Source organism: Pelodiscus sinensis, chromosome 4 (genome assembly GCF_052426305.1).
Source record: "Pelodiscus sinensis isolate ZL-2025 chromosome 4, ASM5242630v1, whole genome shotgun sequence".
In the NCBI taxonomy this organism is placed as follows: domain Eukaryota; kingdom Metazoa; phylum Chordata; order Testudines; family Trionychidae; genus Pelodiscus; species Pelodiscus sinensis.
The window spans coordinates 74,192,248-74,210,555 of NC_143055.1; the positions used below are offsets into that span (position 1 = coordinate 74,192,248).

Genomic DNA, 18,308 nt, shown 5'->3' on the forward strand with positions numbered 1-18,308 from the left:
ACTTATTTCTGATTCCAAATTGATGTTATAATATAAAATTGTCTAGCAACATGACAAAGCAGTACTTGTGCAACTGTAGTTAATATTACCCAACTCAGATTGCATACATTTGCAACAAGTGGAGAGGGGGATGGCCGTGTGTGTAACTTTAATCTACATGATTGAAAATTGGATAAATTTCACATAATTTGTTCTTGTATCACTGTAAACTTATGGAAACTTCATTAGTGGCTCCATAGTTAAGGTTGAGATTCTTTTTGAAATTAAAATAATTTTATGTTTAAAGAATTCAATAAATCTCCCCAAAATTAATCTTTGGGCGCACAATACATTTTCTGAGAATTTACAAATAAATCCAAGTTAAAGTTTAATTTTCAAGTGGGTCTGCCAAGAAACTTAACACTTGCCTGACACATGGTGCTGGATCCTGAGAGCTCTTATTAACAGAACAGTTCGACCTAATCAAGCTTCCCATTTAGTCATAACTCAATTTATTGGCTACATTTCAAGAAGGATTAAAGCCACTTTTTGCCATTATTCTTTGTAACACAATGTTTCTCCTTCAGCTAGTCTTGATAAATTGTGGTATTACAGAAAACTATTAAATATCATCACCTTCTTTCAAAATGATTGATGTATAACTCACATAAACAGTGAAGTTAGTTTGCATTAAAAAGAAGTCTCTTATGAAAACAGCCACTGCTTCGTATTCCAAAACCTAGATGCCTGAGGAAAAAAATGTCACATTTTCCATTCCTCAGTATCTTGGCTTCTCATGAAGGAAAAGAAAAACAACCAAACTAGAAATCAAATGTTTTCAGAAACTAATATCTTCTAGTTTGAAACTACAACCAGTATTGTATATCAATATTTATTGTATATGTATATGAATATTGGGTACCGTATATCTGTAGGATTAATTAAAGGTACCTTAATTATGTATTTCCATAACTTGCCATGTTCGGATTTCACTTGCATTAACTTTTACCCACTTAATGTGGCTTAACTTTGAATATCCTGGGTTTGTAATACTTGTTGCTGGGATGATTACATCTCCTAACATTTTTATCCTTTATTTACCCATGTATGTAACCTTAATAAATGAAATATTTTATCTAGGAATGTAATAAGGTTACACAATTAGGCTTTTAAAAGACATTGATGGGTGAGCACATTTGCTATGAGAAGTTATAATGGCAGATACAGTATAAAATTAGTTCCTAACAAAGCAAATAGGAACTTTACACAAGGTGCAATTTGATTAAAATTAGATTTTTAGAAGGTAGGAATCAAACTCACCTAGTGTTCTGAATCCCTTACATGATCTGTTAGTACACTTCAAGGAAAATTATGCTTGAAATTCAGATTTCGGAGCCAGATTTGTTTTGTTTTGGTTTTTTTGCTCTTAAATATTTGGAAAGGTCATTTTTCATGATCTGTTCACTCTTGAGCAAAGGCCACCTCCTCAAATGTTAATTTTATACAGCCCAAAGCCAGAGGGAACTATTAGCTCCTCTAATCTGACTTTTCCATAAACTTTAACCCAAGTACACCTATATCTGTTTTATTCCATAACAATAATTTGTATTCATCCTTTAAGTTAAAACTCAGTTTTGAAACTAGCTAATTAACAGCTGTATAGTGAAAAAAACTTAAACAAGGAATAGTTCTGCAGCACCTTGGAGACTAACAAATGTAGATGGTATCATGAGCTTTTGTGTGCACAACCCATTTCTTCAGATGTATGGAGTAAGGCATCCAGGGTATACATAAATAGGAGCGAAAGAGGGATGGGGGAGGGAAAGAGAGGGGGAAAAAATATTGTAACTGAAAGCAGTGGTTCCCAAACTTTATGGCATCACGTTCCCTTTTTAATTTTTGAGAACCCCCCCCCCCCCCACACACACACACACACACAGTAGCAGCAAAACTTGTTGAGCCAAAAAAAAATACCCAAACCAACTGATCGGGGTTGAAAAACAAGTTTCCCTTTTAAAAGCTGAGCAGGTATTGCCCTTTTAAGGTAGCCATTTTGAAGTCTGCCTGGGATGCTCCATCCTCCCCCTGCCCCAGCCAGCCCGAGATGCATTTGTTCCGGTAGATGCCCGAGAGCCAAGAAAAACAGAAAATACCGGACATTTCACATGTCCAGTATTTTCTGTGTTTTTTTTTTTTTTTTTTTTTTGAGGGGGTGGGGGGGATTGATGGGGAGAGCTGGGTTGTGCCGCTGGCTCCCCTTCTTCCCCCCCCCCCCCCGGAGACTTCTCACACACACCGGCTGCGTCTAGACTGGCAAGTTTTTCCACAAACGCATGTGCTTTTGCGGAAAAACTTGCCAACGGTCTACATTGGCCGCTTGAATTTCCGCAAGAACACTGACTTCCTACTGTCTGAAATCAGTGCTTCTTGCGGAAATGCTATGCTGCTCCTGTTGGGGCAAAAGCCCTCTTGCGCAAATGCTTTTGCACAAGAGGGCCAGTGTAGACAATGTGGTATTGTTTTGCACAAAAAAGACCTGATCGCAAAAATGGCGATCAGGACTTTCTTGTGCAAAACAGCGTGTAGATTGGCACGGATGCTTTTCCGCAAAAAGTGCTTTTACGGAAAAGCGTTTGTGCCAATCTAGATGCTCTTTTCTGCAAATGCTTTTAACGGAAAAGTTTTCCGTTAAAAGCATTTGTGGAAAATCATGCCAGTCTAGACGTAGCCACCTAGTTTGGGAACCTGTGATAAATGAGGCTAATAGAGTGGGCGATAAGTACCCAGTGCTTAGCTTTTTGTGTTAGGGTATAGAATGTTGTGGCCCATCCAAGTCAGGTCTTTGTTCAAACCTTGATTACAGGTGTCAAGCTTGTGAATGAAACCAAGTTCTTCAGCGCTTCTCTCAAGCCGATTTGTGAAATTGGCTTGTAATAATATAGTAACTTAGAGATCCGTTAATTAGTGCCCAGTCAAGTTAAAATGTTCCCCAGCAGGTTTCTGTGTGTTACCTTTTTGAATATCTGATTTGTGTCCATTAATCCTTTGTCATAGAGACTGTCCAGTTTGGCAAATGTGCATGGCAGAGGGGCATTGCTGGCACTTTATGGCAGAGAACCATAGATCACAGTGGGGGATGTGCTGTGGTATGAGCTTCGGATGTGGTGGCTTGTGGTTAGGTCATGTGACAACCCCTAATCTGAAACACACTCTTCTTAGCAATCATGCTCACCCAAGAATCCACCCATGCAATCAGTGTTGTGCCAACCCTGTCCCCGTTATCTATACAAGCAACATCATCACAGGACTCAACAACATAAGCCACCACCTTTGATGTGCACTGTACATATGCTGTGTCCCCAGCCTAAGGTAGGCAATGCTTAACGTCAGGAAAGGCAGGAGACAAGACAAAAGGGATAACTTTAAATTTTTAGAATTTAAAAGGGAAAACCCAAAATTGTAGTAGGCAAATACGTAGTGTAAGATATTACAGGTTGACCCCCTCTAAAATGTTGCATTGTGGTCTGGCAACTTCCATTGTCCAGCATGATTTTGGTGAGCCAGATGTCTAACTAAAGACAGAATTATTTTGCTACTACAGATTGGGCCTCTGTAGTCCAGCACTCCTTGGTCTGGCAAGATTTTAGTTAGCCAAATGTCCATTTACCACAGGTGTTGACAAGTTTTTTTTCCCAGTCTCATAACGACTGTTTACAGCAACCAGTCCTAGCTCTCAGTAATCTGTGCTGATATTTAGCTCTAATTTACTCCTAAATGTTTCTTAGGAGCCCAGTAAGCAGTAGAAGTTTTGGTAGTATTGCTAGACAATATACTTACTACTTTAGGGATGTTAAATTGATGACTCTTAATACATTTAAAAAGCAGAGGTGCAGCGTCTGTAACAGAGCATGAGCTGGGAATCAGCTAATTCCCGGCTTGCGCCCGGTCCCAGTTACATCTCTGCCTCCTCTGCCCCCAACAGTTCTGGGGGGGAACCAGATTTTAATTCGACCCCCCCAGCATTGGCTCCTGCTCCCCCCACTCTGCTACGTCTCTCTGATAGGCAGTAGGGGGAGGAGGGAAGCAATGGTTATCGGGTAGTCAGCTAGTTCCTTAACTCTATGCTACTTGTTGTTGTTGTTGTTAGCCATAAGTTAATAAACATAAACCTTTGAGCTTTTACTCACTTCCTTACTTTGTACAATTAACACCAAATATATCATTATTAACAAGAACAAAACCTCTCCTTCATTGTCCAGCTCTACTTCTGCTGTCTTATCCTTTGCTTCTCTTCACCTTGTCATTCTTTATTTCTCCATTATGTGCCTTTGAACTGTATGCTTTCAGTAGACATTCAGATAAATCTTCTCTGTTCACTTCTTTTAGATCCTTTTGAAGAGGGTCTCCTCATTTACTGTTTTCAACACAACTATTTGATCTATTCTCTTTTCACCAATTATATTTCCTTTCATTTTTTTCTGCTTGATACGTTCTCTTCAGTACATTAGTACATTTTATTTTCCTCTAAATCCATTCTCTAGTAGTGTCTGCTCTCATATACTCAATTCTATTTTTTTTGCTTCTTCTGACCTGAAACCGTTTTTTTCTCATTTTTTTTCTCACTACTTCTACTTTTATTCTACTGTTCTTTTTTTGTTACCTCACCTTATCCCAGCTTCAGTTCATCTGCTAATTCTCTCCTCCTTTTCTAACAATTTTGTCCAGCTGAGCCATTTCTGAGCCCATCCTCTGGCTTTAGCGACTTTTCTCTCCCGTTGACTGTTCCCTTCATCAAATGGTATTCCATGCTGCTGAATTGCAGATGTAGGCCTTAATAGCACCTTAGTAACTCAAAACTGCAGCAAGTGCTAGTGCTGGGACCAGGTTTAGAACATAATTTGTTCAGAACATCTTCGTTTGTAGGTTATTACAGTCTTCATTGATAATGTGTTGACATTCAAAATCTATATGAGCAGAGGAATTTCTATAATCAGAGCATAGTTAGGAACCATCATGCACAGGTGGTGGGACTAGGCTTATTGGATAGTTGAGGCAACTACTCACATTTTCTCTCCCCCCCCCCCCTTACTGCCTCTGTTTCAGAGGCAGCAAGAGGGGAGCAGGAGCCAGTGTTGGGGGAGCCAGCTTAAGAGGCAGCAGCAGTGGAGGGACAGGAGAGGCTGCTGCGAAGCAGTCTTTGTTCACAGTGGGCCTAGACCAGGACTGCTGGGCTTTGCATTTTAAATGTGGTAAGAACCGCCCGGCTATTACTACATTTAAAAGGCAGAGCTGCAATGGGAGTAGATTCTAGACTGAACGCCTTCCTTATCGACTAATTGTGTAGCTGGTATAAATTGTATTGACTACACAATTAGCCAGTTGCCTGCCTCTTAACATTCTTAATGCAATGTTGATGTTTTCATACATTATTTTTTCATATCTTATAATTTGCAGCAGACTGACTAGGGGAAACTTGGGGTTTGTCAAGTAACTATTTTTACATTTGCTTTTTATATTGATATCTTTGGGGAAGGTGTTAGGAATTTTTTAGTGAAATTTAACTTCAGACTGGCAAGTCTTTATCTTCTGTGTTAATACTCAAGAAGCATTTATATATATATATTTTTTTCTTTTAAGCCATCTTTCTTTTTGCAGTTTGCTTACTGGCACAACAGAATCTGCAACCTGCTAGAATAGTTGAATGCACTCCAGCTGGGGATGGAGGTGGGTGTGAGGGGTTCTGATAACAGGAAAGAGAGTGAGATAAATATGATAGCAAGAGGTAGTATGTGATCTTTGTAGTTTGGAGTGAAAAGAGTGCAATGGTAAGCACAAACCTGAAATATCAATAAAGAGGAGAATGAGTTGGCTAGACAGAGCCATAAATATGAAGAACCTCATTTTAACTTTGCCTACTCTTCCCAACTACATTGTGCTACAGGCAGTCCCTGGGTTACGTACAAGATAGGGACTGTAGGTTTGTTCTTAAGTTGAATCTGTATGTAAGTCAGAACTGGCGTCCAGATTCAGCCGCTGCTGAAACTGACCGCCAGTTCTGACTTACATACAGATTCAACTTAAGAACCCCAAGTCAGCTGCTGCTGAAACTGATCAGTGTCTGATTCCAGGAAGCCCGGGACAGAGCACCTGTGCCTCGGACTTCCTGTAGTCAGCGCTGGTCAGTTTCAGCAGCAGCTGACTTGGGGACGCCTGGGGCAGAGCAGCTGGGGTGCTGCTGGGTTGCTCCAGTAGCGCTGCTCCTCGGCGCTACTGGACCAACCCAGCAGCACCCTAGCTGCTCTGCCCCAGGCGTCCTGATTCAGCCGCTGCTGAAACTGACCAGCAGCGGCTGAATCAAGACGCCTGGGGCAGAGCAGCTGGGGTGCTGCCGGGTTGGTCCAGTAGTGCCCAGAGCGGCGCTGCGGGACCAACTGGCAGCGCCCCAGCTGCTCTGCCCCAGGGTCCACAACAAAAGCCTGGTCTGCTGTGGGGGGCACACTAGCCTCGCGCCCTCCCCCCCCCCCCCCCCCAGCAGACCAGGGACACAGGGAGCAAAGCCGCAGCGGCGGGGTGCCGCGCCTCTAAGGCTTTGCTCTGGCGCAGGACCTGTCGCGGCTGCGGCTTTGCTCCCGGTGTCCCTGGTCTGCTGGAGATGGTCCCCAGCAGACCAGGGGCAGGGAGCAGCTTTTCTTGCCCCGGAGGTCGAGGTGGCGGACCGCTGCCTGCGAGCTCCGGGGTGAGAGAGCCCCGTTCGTAAGTGTGGATCCGGCATAAGTCGGATCCGCGTAAGTTGGGGATTGCCTGTATTGTCAAAACAGGCCCCTAGGAAAGTGTGGGGCTGTGCCTCAGTTTACCATATTTTGCTTTTAAAACGTTTGAAAAAGAACTCAGCCAAAGCATAAGGACTTTCACTTTTCACTCAAAGTAGGAACTTTTTAAAAGTGGTGGCTAGAGACAGCATGATCTACCAAACTGAAATACATGTAAACTAGATAGAAATGGTTCTAAAAGCAAGTTTAAAATCCATTTATATTTTATTCAGGGTGCCATAGCGACCTAATTGTTATCTTAATGATTTTTTGTAAAATAGTTATAGAATTATGAATTTCTTGCTAACCAGCAAAGCAGGTTGCTATAAAAAGCTTCTCAAAATCTATGTCCAATTTTTTTCTAGGGTGAAAGGTTCTGATGCATCATGGAAGAATGACCAAGAACCACCACCTGAGGTAAGTTTTAGTGGATCACTTGGTTTTCACTTTGAATTTGCCTTTAGTGTCTGTGTATCTCAGTTAGGGATGCAAAAATCCTGTTTAAGATTTTAACTGGTTAAATGATATGTTTAATTGGTTGACTGGCTTGCTGCTCTGGGCTGGGACTGCTCTAGCCAGGCAGGGTCCACCATACTATAATGCTTATGGCAATGCTTATCGGATAACTGGTTAATCAAGTACCCCTTTATATTTTAATCTCTTCCTGGGTTTGACATGGTTTGGGCTACCTCCAAAATATAGACTTACTGTAGCCTGTTACAACAGCTTGGTCCACTCTTGCTTCTTGTCTATAGCCAAGAAAGCAGACAAATGATATCACACATTTTTGCAGTGATTTCATATTTTTGTACTCACCTTGTATGTAATTCATTGGCCATGACTGATGTTAGTAGCAGGTTGAGGTCTGGACACATGTTCTGAGTTTGCTGATAGGGGAAGAAGAATGGTCTCCTTTTTTCCCTCCTGGTAATAAGGTGTCAAATTAACAAGCTGTTATAGCCTGTTATAAATTCCACCTGTGATTGCACTGTGTTGGCAGGATTTATTGATGATTAAAACAAACTGGCAAATGCAATCCTAACAGAAGGTCAGATTGGGGCAAAGCTGTGTCTGTGCGTTTCATTTGACACCTTGAACTCTTGTTAGAGCATTGGCTTCTACTGTTACTTTGACAAAACATGCTTAGCTTTGTTCCTCCTCCTTTAACTTTGGATACTAGAATATCTCCTCTTTGAGGGAGTTGGTATTTATATTGTACAAGAACTACAGGAGATAAGATCAAGCATCTGCTCTTTGGGTTTGGTTCCTTCAATTAAGGAGAGACCTTTTACTCCTCCTTTCCGTTATCATAGTAGCATCTGCAGTAATTTTCAGCTTTGTTTGTCATCAGATCAAATACATCAACAGCATCAGCAGGGTATGTCGTTCCAGAGTCCGAACAAAGTGTGTGTGTGTGTGTGTGTGTGTGTGTGTGTGTGTAAATTATTACTAGCAAAGGCGCACTAGTAAGCTACATTTAGTGCAGGGCCAAATAGATGTTAAATGCCTTTGTCGCAGAAGATGGTCTGACCTGGAAACCACCATATCTGTCACCGGCAGATTTTTCCAGTCCGAAATAAACACAGATTCCAATATCCAATTTAAGAGAGATGTATTGTATACAACAGATAACAGCATAAGAATAAACCCAGAACAGAACACTGTAAAAGAAAACCAACCCCTCACCCTCTGAAATAATAGGGAATAGCACAGTTAACAAGAGAACATAAACTATACTCAGTCTGTCTAGGATGGAGGCGACAGCTGAGGCTCAGGACCTGCTACTCGTTGGCTGCTTGACAGCCTCAAAGAAGGAACACTGAGGAGTCCAAATGTGTTACTGTGTGGACGCAGGTAGCTGTGGTCCACCGTACTGGGCAATCACCACAGTGGTGGGCCAAAGCATCCTGTGAGCAGCTGGAGATAGTGATCCGTCCCACAGTAGATCCCGGGCCTTCACTACGGTCTCAGGAACGGCAGGCTGCTGTAGTAGTGAGGCAGATGAACAAACCGAACCAAAACAAATGAGTGGAGATGGAACAGAACCCAATCTCCTCTGGAGCTTGAGTTTATAAAGGTCCCAAAGCAGGAAAACCAGTGGAGTGTCTCTAGTGCACAAAATGGTGTTGGGTGCAAACAAATCAGTGCTGGGTGCAGATCTTCGCACTGTGTGCAACACTGTGGTGCAGTGTGCACAGCCATGTGCAGATGTTAAGTTTTGTCGGCAAAAGTCTCTCTGTTCCTTTGGGTTCCATTTTAAATGTCCTTCAGTCCATAAACTCCATTTTGAGTTCTTATGTCCTTATAATTATAATGTCCCAGATCTTGATTTACAATTGACAGGCAACAAAATCAAGGCCTAAAGAGTAGTCCTGGCTAAAAACAGGTGGCCCGTGGGCCACATGTGGGCCGCAGCCCATTTCTTTGTGGCCCATAGTGCAATTGGGGTTTATACAGGGCTCAACATGCAGAAAGCAGGTGGGAGTCAGAACAAAAAAGTAGTCAATATAATGGTCTTCTGTTATGTGTTTTAATAGTTAAATCGCGGATTGTCGTTGCTCATTGAAAGTGCTGTCATGGGTGGACATTGGGTAAATATTGTATTTTTATTATCAGCAAAACTGACTTAAATAGGGCCTGTGTGTTGTGTAGTTTTGCCTTTTCCCATCAGCGTGAAATAAGCTATTTGCGTGTCTATGCAATCACACTTAAGTTGCAGCCCTCGGCATGTGCTGAGAGTATCATTTTGGGCCTCAGAGCTTCCTGAGTTGAGTAGCCCTGATCTAAGCAGTCTGCTACCTTGCTGCCATTTTGTTGCACACCAAACGTGAGATGTGATGTGAAAATTAAGGAACTGAGACCAGAACCTGGTATAACAGCAGGGTTCCTTCATTTCCTCAGCTGGGGATAGCTAAACCATTTTATCAGCAAATTAAAGAAATATGTCTTAGACGTTATAGAAAAGACCTATGCCATTCAGTTTGTAAAACTTTTTCTTCTGCCCTTCTCTTCAAACTGTCTCATGAGGCCATTCTATTTTAGAAGTTTAGTTAGTTTGACTTCCGTAGGGAAGGTAACCAAATACCTGAGGGGTCAGAAGTTTTATTGAATTTGCTTTACTGTACAGAAGAATAATAGTGTTTTATCCAATTTTAGAGCTAAAATACCAGAACTATTCAGAAGTTTCAGTTCTGTATGTTAACTCTTGTCTCCATAATCTCTTCACTTTCTGTCATAGATTGGTTCATGACTCTCAGTTTAAGGGACACTTCTCCATAAATGTGTTGAACCGTATTATTGTGGTAGCAAAATGACATTTCTAGGATAAGGTGCTGCTCTTTGGCCTGCCTGCAGCATCAAGAGTTTTTGCAAAATTCTTCTCTGAGATAGCATTTCAATTGAGAATTCAGGATATTTCTGTTTACTCCTATTTTGATGATTGGCCATTTGCAAGGATCTACTAAGCCACGTTACTTTTATAATCACCCTTTTCTCAAACATGGGACAGCTGCTGAATGTTAAACAGTCAAATCTCTCTCCAACTCACAATCTTGTTCTTAAGACTTCTTTTTTGGACTCAGTAGCATGGAGAGCCTTTGTATCAGAGGACAGAAATTTAAAATTATGTGCATTCAGATGTGTCATTCAGATACTAATCTTTCTTTGGATCTTATGACAGCTGCTAATTACAAGATTTCATTTACATGCCTCACAGTGAGACCAGTACAGTATTAGATGTCTTGAGTATACAGACCAAATCTAGACACACTTCAAATATTATTTACTGTGCCTTGAAATATTTTGGACAAATTGATGTGGTAGTCATTCTCAGAGGTGTGCAGCACCATCTCCTGTAACTGCTGATAGTAGCTTGTCACTCATCCTAGACAGACTGGAGTATAGTTTATGATAGTAGCTTGTCACTTTTTAAATCTCAGAACAGGTGAAGATCTACCACCCCCCCCCGCCCCTTCCTTGAAGCCCCGCCCTCTCTATTCTCCCCCTGTCCATCACTTGCTATCCCCAACCCTTACACACTCTGATAAACAGTTTATTTTTAAATTATGCGATATATAAAATTAAAATCACGTGTTTATAATTATGAAAGAAATGGTCTGTTTTTTATTCATGCTATGTAAATCTAAAATGAAGCATTTATAATTAAACATAACTAATACTGGTCTTAAATTCCAAATGCTGTATAGCCAAGCTAAATCGTAAAATAAATGATACAGAGGTATTGAATGCGTTAGAATACTGGTAAATTGTCATTGAAGATCTATATTATTTAAAAGAAAGAAGTGTTTTCTTCCTACAAGTCCAGTGTTCAGCAAGCAGAGTTCTTGGCCACCAAATAGTTTTAAAATTTACTATTGTTAAACTTCTGTTTTAGAAATGTGTATATTTTTATATTCTATACTTGTGGATTGCAGACTATAGTAAGAAGCATCAAGTTAAAATGTATTGTGGGTTTTTTTTGTTTTTTGTTTTTGTTTTGCTGTTGATTAGTGCTATTCACAAAAAATACTGTATGTATTGGATTATTTTTCAACTTGATTTGTTACAATGAGTACTTAACAAGCAGTCTGTCCTCTGTGTAAATGGTTACTTTTTCATTACTGCCTTTAGGCAGCTGAATAATTAGGAGGATCTGATATTTAAAGACACTTAGGTGCCCATTGATTTCCATGTGTCTGGCCCAAGTTTTAAAAGTATTTAGGCACCTATATGCTTTTTTATTTTTCATCTGTATTAATAGTTAGTAGCTAGGGATTTGTTGGGCTGAGGAAGAAGAGAGAAATTAATGTTTTTCCACCCCTTGATATGAGAATTTATGGTATGTGCTATGTTAGAGATTCACTTATTCTGCACAAGGGTCTAAAATCTTTATTAAGGCAAAATGCTCAGGAAAGTGGTGATTGATTACATTGAAGTAAAAAAGTCATCAGAACAATCTCATCAGTTACCTCCTAAGCTAGACGATACGTCAACCTTCCTTTATTACACAAACTTATTTATAATTTTATTTTCCTATGTTAGCCTCTAATTTCCATGTTAATTTTCCTCCTGTTAGTAAAGTCTTAAGCTTTGTCTACACTAACAAGATTTGTAGTCAAAAACTGCCTTTACTCATCAAAACAATGAATGTACAAACTGCAATACAACTTTTTGTCGAGGAAGAATGTACGCTTTCAGTGACAAACTTGCACTCCTGTAGGAGACTAGGGATGTGAAAACCCATTTAATCAGTTAACAGCTGGGCTGGAGTGGCCACCTGTCTGGGTGGGCTCAGCCGGGCTGGAGAAACCCTCCTTACCCCCCATGCATAGTGTGGTGGCCATGACCAGGCCTTTTAATGCTGTAGGCTGCTCTAGCCAGACTGGGTCCACCGCTGGTGGGAGCTGCTCAGGCCAGGCTTCTGGTTAACCAGTAACAGGTTAACCACTGACATCCCTGCAAGATACTTTTTTCGTTCCTCTTCGCTTTATTGTGGAGCAAGAGCCAGTATAGACAGTGCTGTTTGTTGTGTCTACAGAGCTGTGTTCCACTAGTATCGCACAATGCCTGCCCCAATTGCTCTTCTGAGGCATTTGATCTCTGCTGCCCTGCAGGCATACGGTCCTCTTACTTCATGGAACTTTGAAAGATCTGACTGCTGTGTGTGTTGCTCCCTTTTGGGAACAAACATAGAACAAATGATTGTACTGCTTCTGTTCCGCCCTGCACTAGGAACACAGCAGCAGGCAGAGTGCTGCTTCAGTGGGAGGAGGAATGGACCTCTGTTCTGCTTTCACATTCCACAAAAGGAGAACTTATAGCAGTTGAGGAGGCTGTGGGAGAATTCAGAGGGAATCTCAAGATGTGATCAGCTCTGCCTTCTCACAACACTGCACTCAGATACATACCCACAATATATTGTTCATAGTGGTGCTCTTGGGTGTGGACATGATCTGTCAACATAGGAAGCAAGTGTGAACACCCTCTGGTGACTTTGTTTTGTAGAGTTTTGGATGTCGACTTAAGTTTTGTCAACCAAACTTGGGTAGTGTAGACCTAGCCTTAGAGTTACTTCAAGCTGGTCTTTTTCTAGCTTTCTTAGTAACTTAATCTGTTTTCTCTTTTTAACAATATCACTGCAATTTCTTACACATGCACTGTTCTATTTGTTCTTACACACTTAAGCACTGGCTCCTAAATTTTCATGCAGAGCCGCAGTGGTGATAGTTGCCAGACCCAGCACAAGCCGTTACTGAGTGTTTGCAGTGTTACCCTTATCGATTAATTGTGTAGTCGACAACATTTTTGTCAACTACATGATTAATGAATTACATGCTTCTTAACATCCCTACTTCTAATAAATAAAGATCTATTACAGGCAGCATTGAGTAGCTACTGACAACACTACATGTAGGTTTATATACACATATTATCACATCCCAAAAACTAAGTTAAGAAAATTGCTGTTGAAAGTTAAGTATTTTGTCAGGCAAATTAAGAATTCAGAAGCTAGGAAATGATAGAATTATGGTTATGCATCTCTAATTTAGATCCTTTGTACATGTGCATTATGATACAATTTGTAGTAACTTGACCACACTATTTTCCAAAGGACCTCTGTAAGGCATTCTAACAGTTAAAATGTTTACTTTTAGGTTTATAACAACTTTTTGGTGATTTATCTAATATCTTTTTGTAATTTTCTAAGGCCTTAGATTTCAGTGATGATGAAATGGAGAGACAGGCAAAACAGAAGAAAAAGAAACCTCAGAATCAAGAAAGAAAGAAACCCAGATCAGAAATGAATGAATCAAGTGAGTAAATACCATACAGAAAATAAAAATGTTCTAACTTCTGCCTTTCAAATCACATCTGAAAAGCAGTGATCAATTTTTCTTTGCATTTCATACTTCTTTAATATTGGGACTTCAGTACAATTTATCAAACATATCAATTTTTTTAAAAGTTGTAATTAAACTCATGAGGGCATCTCCCTTAAATTTGGAATATTTGATACAGATGAGCACTAAGTTTTGAGGAGCTTTTTGCTAAATGATCACCTTTTTCTCTGCAGCTATACATCACTTATAAAGTATTAGTGATATGTATGATGAATTTTCTAAATTGTCACTTCACCTACTATTCAATAATGGAAAAAGTATTGGATAAAGTATTGGGCTTGTTGAAACATGACTAGGGATGGAATTCATTTCTTTGCCCCAAGATGACAAGGGCTATGAATATAGTGAGGGCAGCTATGACAAACTCTTGTTGAGAAAAATTACACAATTCAGTCTATTTTCATTGCGTTTTACAGATCAGTATTATATTCTCACCAATTTTGGTCTATTGATTTTCAGTTCTACTTTTTTTATTTGATTTTGATTTTTTAATACTGTCACTAAATTATATCAGGCCTTGTTATTGGTACTAATTAAGTCTATTTTGCTTCTGTACCATTTTCTATTAACATCTGTTTTTTTTATTCTGACTTCATACGAACATATTCACTTTTTTTAATACAGTTGAGCTTGTAACTATCTGGTAGGCTTAGCTATTACAACAATAGGTATGTCCCTAGATGACTAATGCTGAATCTTGTGAATATTTTATGACCAAATACATCCTGATAATTTTTCTTTCAGTGGCATGGTGAGTTTAAGGGTCTTTTTAATGCACATGCTTTTTAAACGATCTTCCATTGTGAATCAAAATATATTTAATTAACACTCCGTGGCTTGTGTGTTATCATAAAATCAAAATCCTAATTAAGTCACTTCTGTGTTTACTCTGATAAACTAAATAATTTAGAATTAACCTTTGATACCACAGTAAAACTCCAGTGGTCCGGCATCCTGATGGAACCCGGAAGTGCTCCGGGCAGCTGGACAATTGGAGCTGCTCTGCTCCGGGCTTCCCCGAGTCAGCAGCTGGTTAGTTTCAGCAGTGGCTGACTTGGGGAAGTCTGGGGCAGAGCAGCTGGAGTGTTGTCGGGTTGGTCCCGCAGCGCCGAGGGGAGCATGCCCCCCACTCCACCCCAGACTCCTCATAGCCCTCTCTTCCAATAGTCTGGCATATCTGATAATCCGGCATCCCCTGGGTCCTAAAGGTACCAGATTATCGGAAGTTTACTGTACTTTGCAAAAGACATGCAACATTTAAATGGTGAAATCAAGATTTGTTATATTGTGATTGATAAATTGCATAGTCAGTTGCTTGACCACACTTAGGTTTGGAATGAAGTGTATGAGATCAAATAGTTAATGTTAGTCAGGTTTACTGCTTGTACAGGATAGTATAAGAGGAAAGTTTCTAGTGTCCAGGAACCTGTTCCGTGCAATGTTGTTAAATTTAACATAGATACAAGGGATGCCCCCAAAGTTGCATGTTTTAGTTAGGCATTTTTATCATCCTATTAATACTGCAACTTACAAAACTTTGTACATCTCACTAATATCCAATCTACCAGTACGTCCCAGTTCTTCAAATTCTTGTTCTGTACTTATCCTTGTTTTGAGTGCTAGTATTCCGGATACTAGTTCATGGAGATGCCTCCGCAGCTTGTAGTAGGACAGAACATTAATGTATTCTGGGACATTTCCTGTGTTGAAGCTCAAGTCAGCTTTGGCATTATCAAATGTTATAGCATACTTAGCCTAAGTCAAAACAGGCACTGTAACTGACAGAAATATATATAAATATATAATATGAGAGAGCCCTGCATATGTAGGTCAACTAAGAAGCCAAAAGATAGATCAATATGATTTGATTTGACAGTTTGTTTATATAAATGATAGAGGGAAAATTATTGGGTTTTTAATAAGCTTTTTCAGCTGAATTAAAATCTGAAAACTCTTGCACAGAATCAGATCACTAATTTTATATCTTCAGTTTTACATTTTTTGTACTCATAACAAACGCTTACATTTTATTGCAAAGAAAACTTTTGGGTGAGTTATTTATGTTATGGGTATCCCTGAGTAAATAATCCAATAAGTACACATGGAGGAGGAAGGTGTAAAAGTTGACATTTTAATTTTCATTCTTTCAAATCTTAGAGCCACTAAACTATTTCAGCATTGTTCCAAAACAAACACCCTCCCCATGAATGGAGTTCATTTAACAGTTTACAAATGGTAACTTATTGGTCATTTAATGAAATGTATTTACTAATTTCAGATATTCAGAAGATCTCTTAAAGTTCAAATGTGTATTTTTTCTTTATTTTTAAAACACTAAATCAGCTGATAAACACTAAACACAGCATAATCCTTGCTTTGAGTTTGAATACAGTTTGCATATTTTTATTCATATACTGTTAAGTATTAGGCTTTTTTAGGAGGAGTAGACCACCTCTTGTGAGACCGTTAGAGTAAGCTATTTTATAGTCAAAGTTCTAGAAACTGAATATTAATAGAATAAGAAATAGTAATTCTGTGGATTTTTTTTTTAAGGCAAGAGTAATGGAGTTCAGAATCAACCTGTGCAACAGCCTACTTCAAATTATTCAAGAGGATATTGTGGCAGAGAATTTAACTCTGGCTTCTCAAGGGATAGATTTACTCATCCATCTGTTCATCCGAGCTTTTCAAGACCACAGCTAAGACCTCCACACTCGTACTCTTCAGATCACAGGATACACCAAGAATCTGCAATGTTTCCACAGCCTCTCAGACACGGAAATCCTATGATGCCACAATATCCCTTTCCTCCTCCAGGATTTGGACCTGTTGGTAATGAGATGCATCACTTTCCACCCCCAAATCTAAACATGACGTGGACAAGGCCCAGTCTGCTCTCTAATCTGTATAATCCACCATTCCTATTCCCGCCGCCGCCGCCACCACCACCACCACCACCACCTGCTTCTTCAAATGGTCAGTTTGAAACTCATAAGTATTTTCATGACTGAGTACAGTGAGCTGCATATACTGGAAACCATGTCTTTCCATCCAGAAACACATTTATAAGTAAAAGAACAGAACAAATCTGAAGTTCTAATGCTAAATAGGTACAACCTTCTGCAGCGATATCAAACATGCAAAGACTGCCTTTTTTGATAAACCCATCTTTAAAAAAACTGAAATATACTGAATGCTGATTTAACTTGATAATGTGTAGTGTTTGAAGTATCCCAAGTATTAATAAACATTATTTTTACTTTGCAACCGCCTATATGCATTTTTGTAGCAACTTTTGAGCTAGCATTTATATAAAGTATCTGATGGGGGTATGAGAGAAAATATTTGCTCTTGAGATAAAAAATAAGGATATATCGACATGGATAGCAAGATGATTGGTCCAAAAAATTTTATGAAAACAAATATTATAAGTTGTCGTATCTTAACTGAAGATATCATTTCTCTATTTGTTGAGAAAAATTACACAATTCAGTCTATTTTCATCACGTTTTACAGATCAGCATTATATTCTTTCTAAAGAAGGCTTTGAGAGATATTGCAACCGCATGCAATATCTCGAGTGACCGTATTGTGTTAAGTTTATGAATGGTTTTTGTCACTATGGACCAGGGATTCTGTATAGCTCTACTGCAAGAGTGTTACCACAGCTCCTCAGAAATAAAAAATAGTGGGAGGGTGATTAAGGAAAATCAGTCAAGTTGTAAACGCTTCTAGAGAATTATCAGTCTCTGTGGAGGTATGTGCTGGTTCAAACTGGGTTTTTCCAAAAAGCAATAAGAGCTTTTGGTATGAAAACGATGAGTTCATAATGTCAATGGGCTTGCTTCCTGATTCAGCAAATGGACAGGGCCTCTGTCTACATGGGGCCCCAACAGTTGTGGAAGGATTGGAAAGACTTTGACTCCCTAGGAGCCCATAAAACAGATGACTCTTGATATGCTTTTAGCATGTGTGCAGGAACACTTGTTTTTGTTTCTCTGTAATGCTTTTATCACCAGAATAAATATACTTTGCTTTTTGCAAGCTGGTTGTTAAAACAGATATATGCACTTGTTGTCCCTGAAGAAAGGGTAACCACAGATGATAACCACAGTCAGACTTTCTAGGGAAGTCACTTTGCAGAGGGACTGCAAGTCTGAAAACTTAGTGGGTGTCCTCAAGGGAGCCCACGATGGGAAGAGGGCAAACTGCAGTTAACTCTGAAGCTATGACAGGTTAATCTCTGTCTTGTAAACATATATTGAGCCAAATTTTTCTCCCTGTGCATGAAATAATTGTAAATCTTGAGTAACTTGCTGAATGAACCAGGAAAACCAGGTTACCAGCTACTCTGGGGACTGAATTAGACCCGCTAGGTTACCTACATTTTGAAATTAATATAAAAAGAACTGTATAAGAACAAAGCTATAGCTTAGGAACTTAAAATATACTTTACTTGGGTATATTTGGAAGTAAATCTGTTTGGATAGAAACTCAAGGGAGCCATATCATAAAATTACCTGCATCAGAACTAGTCTCACGGTAACCCCCGGGTCAGCACCACTATGTTGCATGAAGGACACTCAACAAAATTACTGTACTTATTGATGAGGGGGGAGAG

At 39.6% G+C, this 18,308-nt stretch overlaps 1 protein-coding gene across 2 annotated transcripts in view; it reads left to right on the plus strand.

Annotated features, from left to right (window-relative positions):
• NAF1 (nuclear assembly factor 1 ribonucleoprotein) overlaps positions 1-16,954 on the plus strand; it is a 34,762-nt gene extending 17,808 nt beyond the window's left edge. For both annotated transcript variants that reach the window (XM_075930145.2, XM_075930144.2), the window contains exons 6-8: positions 7,154-7,205; positions 13,495-13,600; positions 16,241-16,954. In XM_075930145.2, coding sequence (XP_075786260.2) covers positions 7,154-7,205; positions 13,495-13,600; positions 16,241-16,698 — 616 coding nt within the window. In that variant the 3' untranslated portion in view covers positions 16,699-16,954. The remainder of the gene's footprint in view (positions 1-7,153; positions 7,206-13,494; positions 13,601-16,240) is intronic.
• The last annotated feature ends 1,354 nt before the right edge of the window (positions 16,955-18,308 follow it).